Source organism: Gavialis gangeticus, unplaced genomic scaffold (genome assembly GCF_001723915.1).
Source record: "Gavialis gangeticus isolate Ggan-Ray unplaced genomic scaffold, GavGan_comp1, whole genome shotgun sequence".
Classification (NCBI taxonomy): domain Eukaryota; kingdom Metazoa; phylum Chordata; order Crocodylia; family Gavialidae; genus Gavialis; species Gavialis gangeticus.
This window is the reverse complement of record NW_017729034.1, coordinates 45,935,680-45,942,337: the sequence shown is the minus strand read 5'-3', so window position 1 is coordinate 45,942,337 and position 6,658 is coordinate 45,935,680. Positions and strand designations below refer to the sequence as shown.

The following is a 6,658-nucleotide window of genomic DNA, read 5'->3' as shown; positions in this document are numbered from 1 at the left end:
TTTTTTTTTTCTTTCTCTCATTGGTTCCTTTTTCTTGTTTCTTTTGAGATGATGAGTCTTTTGGCTATAAGTTGATCAACTGGAAAATCTGCATTTCAAATACTGCATGATGGCAAAGCTCTATTCTGTGTAGCAGTCAGAAGTTAATCAAATACTGCCCTTATCTATGTACAACTCTATTGGACTTTCTTTTTCTGGAAAATAGTTATTTCCATTTTTCTTTGCTTTTACTTCACACCTTTTACATATGTTTCTCCCAGAGTTCAAATGGGAAAGCATTGTCTCTCCATATACATATTAGTGTACAGGATTTAAATTGGGAAACACCATGATGCTAAAATTTCTGTTGTGTCAATAGGAAGGTGATTTTCATCATAATCCTAGCAAGCAAGGCTTGTAGCACTAAAACTAGTTTTCCTTTAAGGAGTGGGAAAATGATGCAGTTAGTTTCTTTATTTTCTTGTTTCTAATGCAACTGGCATAACTAACAGAATCTGCAAAAGATGTTTTGCTATAAAATGAAGGGAAATTTCAGATAAGATTATAAAATGTCCATAGCTCAGAGAAGGAATCATTTCATAAGAACTAATTTCTCTGGGGGGCAGAAAACTGAGGGCAGTACAAGAAGGAAAATTTGGGACTTATAGCATATACATACACTAAAGAGACTAGCAACATCATCTGTGGTAATAATGAGAGGTACATAAAAACAGAGACCCTATACGTATGAAAAACATTGATAAACTAATATTAAGTAATAGTAAAACAAAAAAAAATATTTTTTTGCAATTTATCAGTTGGTCTAATAAAAGGTATCATTTTGGAACCAAGAATTCTAGATTTTTGCATTTCTTTTTGTCTCAGACCAACACAGCTACCACATACACCCCTATTAAATTCTCTGCTTTTGTTTAGTAAAGACATATTTCTAGCCCTCATATTTATGAAATAAAGTTGAAAAAATTGACCTATGTATAACTGATGCAGCGTTATATCTGTAGACAGCATGAAATGGTAAGAGGTATGAACTATCCCATTTATCTCTATGGGATGTTGGCTGTAAAACCCACTCATTTCCTAGATTTCATGGACATTAGGGCTGGAAGAGACCTCATAAGATCATTGGGTCCAGCCCCCTGACCAAGGGCAGGAAGTCATCTAGGGTCAAAGAATCCCAGCAAGATGAATGTCCAAATGTTTCTTGAAAGTGTCCAGAGTAGGTGCTTGCACCACCTCTGAGGAAAGTCTGTTCCAGGCCTTGGGGGCTTGGACAGTAAAAAAGTGTTTCCTTATGTCCAGCCTAAAATGGTTTTGAAGCAGTTTGTGACCATTGGACCTTGTCATCCCCTGCTGTACTGAACAGGTGTTCCCCCAGGTCCTGATGCACACCCCAATATAGGCTGCCACCAAGTCACCCCTGAGCCTGCACTTTTCCAAGCTGAAGAGTCCCATGGCTCTCAGCCTCTCATCATAAGGCCTGTTTTCCTGTCCTCTGATCGTGCGTGTGGCTCTCCTCTGGACTCTTTCAAGCTTCTCCACATCCTTCCTAAATTGTGGAGCCCAGAATTGAATGCAGTACTCCAGCTGTGGCCTCACCAAAGCAAAGCATCCCCAGCTGGCAGGAGGTCCCAGGAGTCAACTTGCCAGCCGAGGGCTTCTCTGACTCAGCTCAGTGTGTTGTGGAGGGGCTGGCTGGGGCCTGAGTGCAACAGTGCAGGACTACCTAGCAGGCAGCCTGCAGTGCAGTGCCCTCATGCCCCAGCCAGCCCTGGTCATTTGTGTGTTTGTGTTGGGTAGTACTAACCCATGGCAGATTTAATTAGTTTACTCCAGCCAAATAGCACTGCATGTATAGTGGAACTAATTAATGAGCTCCCTATGTCTCTCATAGGTGTGCCCCGTGTTCTCTTAATGGCATCCTATAACATCATAACTCCTAAAAATACTTCAGCTAAGACCCAAATATTGTTGTTTCTAAGACAGGCAAGTAATGCATTGGGTGGTAACATAGCAGTGTGCATGTAAGATGGTTACCATTACAATAGATCATTCCTGTCTACATCACTGAGATAAAGGCTGTCAAATCAGCATTGACAAACCCCCTTTCCTAAAAGTGCATGTTGCAGAATGTACAGATTATTACTGCTGTTGTAGCAATCTGTATTTGGTATTCATTACCGTGAACCAAACATCTTTCTGATCCTGTGCTTAGGCAGGGAATATTTTCCAACTTCAATAATCAAGCCAAAGGATTCTGTCCCTGAGAATACCCTTGGGACCTTTAAAAAGGTTAGTGGGCATCTGAGACAGGTGACACTCAACTCCTTTGCAGATCAGTTCAACCCATTAGAGTAATTCTGTAGCAGGTTGGGGGCGTTGCTTTTTTTTCCTGCTTCCCCTCCAAGTGACTTGGGGTCAAGGGTTACTTTTCAGTTTCCACTGATATCTTTTTTTCATTTTTGTTTTTTGTTTTTCCGGTTAGTGAAAAATGGTCATGTTTCTTTTTCATGTATTATTTTATGATGCATCTTCTACTAAGTCAACCAAATACTGAATAAAAGTACTGTGACTTAGAAATACATTTCAGTAATGTATTTTAACTAAGATCAGATTGTATCTGAAGACAACCCAGCTTATTTTGGAAAACAAAGAAATAGGACTTAAAAAAGAAACGCTTTGATCCTGAAGACTGTAGATTGCCAAAAAAATTAGGATGAGGGGGGAAAATATTATCTTGATGCATGGTTGAATGAATAAATCTTTTGCAGATTACTAATAGTCAATACTATTATCTGGAAGATTCAGATATGTTCTGTTTTGTATAAAAAATATTTACTGAAAATCAGTCTAACAGAAATTAAGTAGTTTTATCATAAACAGATGCTAGAAGTATAAATATAATTTTTACAGAAGTATCAGTATCTGTGAAGCTTAATTGAGCAACTTTTGAATAAATACTTTGTTTTTCCAGAGAGCACAATCAGATGAATTGGAAAAAATAGAAAAGCATAGCAAGTCATCCAAGGACAAGGAGCAGACCAAGTCTTTGGACAAACCTGAACAGTAAGGACCACTAAAAAAAAAAAAAAAATCATGATTCTTGGAAATGTGAATACTACTTTGAATTAGGGAAGTGTCCTGTACTTTAGTAACCTAAATGGAAATAATATAAAGAAGAAAATAGAAATCAAATGCATACTATAAAATGAACAACATCATTTTCTTTAATTGTTCTTCCAGGTTTCTTTATGAACTTTCATTAATCCCAAACTTTTCAGAACGAGTCTTTTGTATCCTATTCCAATCAACATTTTCTGAAAGCATTTGCTCTATCCATCGCAAACTTGAATTGCTACAGAAACTGTGTGAGGTAGGTTCTGGTCCGTATACAGGTACAGCTAGATTTTCTGATATTTAATCTTACTTGTTCAGCTGTAGTCATATTTCAAAAGTTTTCTTTTATTTACTTTAAGCACTCATTAAATCTGAAGGATAGCAGTCCTGCAGAATGGAACATTTTATGATTGTGCCTCAAGATCAAAGCAAATCTTAAGATTGGCTTTCAGTTCTGAACTATAACATCATGAGTTTGCAGCCAATACACATAAGTCTCCAGGGAATATTGTACCTTCTGCTTTTGGCAAAGCAAAATCTTCTCTCTCCGTTGTTACAGCCTCTCTTATTCAACATTCCAAATGAATGCCGTTTTAGCTCACTTCATATTTATGCTTTGTTTCTTGGAAGTGTCCCTTCAACAAATCTGAAGTAACCATCTAACTTAAAAGATCTGGAGACAGCAATATGTTCTTCCTAACAATAGATATAGGTTTATATACACAGATTAGTATTATGTAAAACACATGCACACTTCTATTTATTTATTTTATTAGGGATGAAATGCAGGCATTTTTGCTATGTTTTTCAAGACATTACTCTGAAATGCCGTGGTAAAAAATTGTTGTGGATAGTATCAAATGCATAGCTGCTTTGAAACAATATAGAATTACTTTTTGCACAGTCAGAGAAATATTTAAAACCTTTGGGCACACAATTTTTGTGTAATGGGCTACTTTAAAAGAAAAGCACTTTTTATTTATTTTTAGGAATGCTTAATCACTAAAGCAAGGCCCTGGATGTTCCATGTGGTCAGACTTCTGGCCCGGGTAATAGTATAGCAAAAGTACTAGGGAGTTGGAAAGTGCTGTATCCTGCCTCTTAAGTTTATTACAATGCCACCTCTTTTTCCTTTCTGTAAAGTTGTTAGTAATATAAAACTTACAAATATCCATTACTTACAATTTTAGGTGCAAGGAATTTAATTTGCTGTATGTTTAAGTAATCTGATAAGTTTTTCAACATTAAAAATTGTGGGAGCCACAATATTTTTGTAAAGTGCAATATACAGTTAATATCTAAACCACTTAATCTGCTAAAGATTGACATTGACACATTGTTTTTAAGAAGTAATTATGTATTACTAAGGTTTTCAACAGAGAATTTGTGTGTGTGTGTCCTATTTTACAGACATTGAAAAATGGGTCAGGAGTTATGCAGGTTCTGGGTTTGGTTCTTGCCTTTGGAAACTACATGAATGGTGGAAACAGGACACGGGGGCAGGCAGATGGGTTTGGACTGGACATTCTTCCAAAGCTGAAAGATGTCAAGAGCAGTGTGAGTTTATTTCAGATTTTTAGAATGATAGAATTAGAACGTTGTGTTAAGTGCTGCTTTATCTCCCTTTTCTAAATAAATGGTTTGAGACTGAATATGTAGTTAAATCTAGTATTAAATGGGAGTACAATCATCATGCTTGTGGAGGGAGTTTATTTGTAGAAACATTTGGAAGTCTATTAGTTTTCTCAATGATGAACCATTTTTTATCTTAGAAATAAGTCAACTTTTGATTTTATTAATGTGCGTCTGAATCTCTGCAGCGGTTGTTCTCAATGTTTTTAGACTCAAAGCATCCCTGAATGGACTCGAGTTACCCTTAATTAGACTCAAGGTCCACTTCAGAAAATACCAGTTCTTAGTTTTTTACTTGGTTTTTAACTACAGGATAATGGAGCAGTTTTTCTGTTGAAAAGAAGTCAAAGACCACCACAGGTTGGAATGTTTTTAACACTATGGATTCCTTGGGGTTTATCTCTGAATCGCGTTTGAGCGCGTAACAGTGCTAATGTTGTATGACACCCTATGGCATCCTTGAAAGAATGTCAAGGAACTCCAGGGTACCATGGCACCCTGTTTAAGAATCATTGCTCTACAGATTGCACATTTACTATTTTTTGCTTTCACTGATGAGTCTTTTCTTCAGTACACCGATCTTTTACTCTTAATGGTAAGTATGAGAAGTGAGGCAGAAAGCAGGACAGAGATGCACCATCTAGACTGAATCAGAGATGCATAAGTTTTCATTGGCAAAAGCTCACTTCATTCCATTGCATCTGGTTAGAAAAAAGATATCTGAGCATACTTGATCAAGTTTCTTGTGTAGATTGGTTGCAGTTAGCCATGTTTCAGAAGTGGGAACCATTATAAATATATAATATAATTAGACACACACGTGCTGACAAATACTGATTTTTAGAATACTTGGAAAAATGGGAAATAGATGTAGAAAAATGCTTGAGCTGTACAATAGACATACAGAACTATCTATCTACTAGACTTCTACTAGATCTAGAAAATGACTGACTTGTGCTGAAAAATTTGTAAAACAGCGTTCATCATATGAATCTGCATTATACGAATGACATGGAAGACCTTGGAGTAATTTTATACAAGAAGGATAGTGATGGCAAGTTTTCTATTAGTTAAAGTTGCTGAGCCTTGCTGTTTTGAAGCTACATAGGAAACTTAGGTGAAGGGGGTGACAGGTGAATCTATTCCTGATGAGGCATAAATTAAGGCCACTGCTATTGTGATCAGGTGATTAGATAAGAATCTCGCAAAACATTTTTATTTAAGTAAAATAAAGAATGAGAAAAAACTAAGGGCTAGGTCTAATAAAGGACTTAAGGTATGCAGGTTCAGTACTGGAATACCCATTTCAGTGCTGTGCCACAACATGCAGTTTCTCAAATCCAAGGTAGTGGAGTGTTATTTGTTCAGCACTGTGGTCAAGTTAATTCACTCTGCATCACAACTACATCTTAGCCCACATCACTGTGTTTAGATGGCTATGATACTTTTACTTTTGAAAACAGTGTGCATGGAGAAGTGTATGGTTATATATTTCAGCATGCTCAACCATCAGCATCAGATACTACATTGGAGTCCCAAAAGCCAAAATTTGATATTTAGAGGTTTTTTGTCATTTAGGGAGCATTAAGATATATGCAGACATTACATGTAGATGGACCTAACTTGGGTTAGGTCAATCTAAACGCTGATTTCTGCAGAGGTTGTGGGAAGTTTAAATTGGGCAAAAAATGGCAGTCCTGATATAAATCAGTTCACCTGGTAAGGTTGAACTGACTTAAATCATGAATGGGTTAGCCCAATCTAGTCAATGTCTGCACATGTTCAACTCAGTCAGTTGCCCCAGCCCTGGTGATGCACTCTTCCTATGTCCCTTCCCACCCTGACCAGACAGATTATTTTTAACCCCCCCACCCTCCCATCCACAAGCTGACAAGCTCCCAGAGGCCCACCA

At 37.1% G+C, this 6,658-nt stretch overlaps 1 protein-coding gene across 1 annotated transcript in view; it reads left to right on the top strand.

Moving 5' to 3' along the window:
* The window catches only part of FMN2 (formin 2), a 348,730-nt gene that overhangs the window by 237,683 nt on the left and 104,389 nt on the right, over positions 1 to 6,658 (top strand). Inside the window, 3 exon segments of the mRNA XM_019527634.1 lie at positions 2,972 to 3,063; positions 3,241 to 3,370; positions 4,525 to 4,671. Coding sequence (XP_019383179.1) covers positions 2,972 to 3,063; positions 3,241 to 3,370; positions 4,525 to 4,671 — 369 coding nt within the window.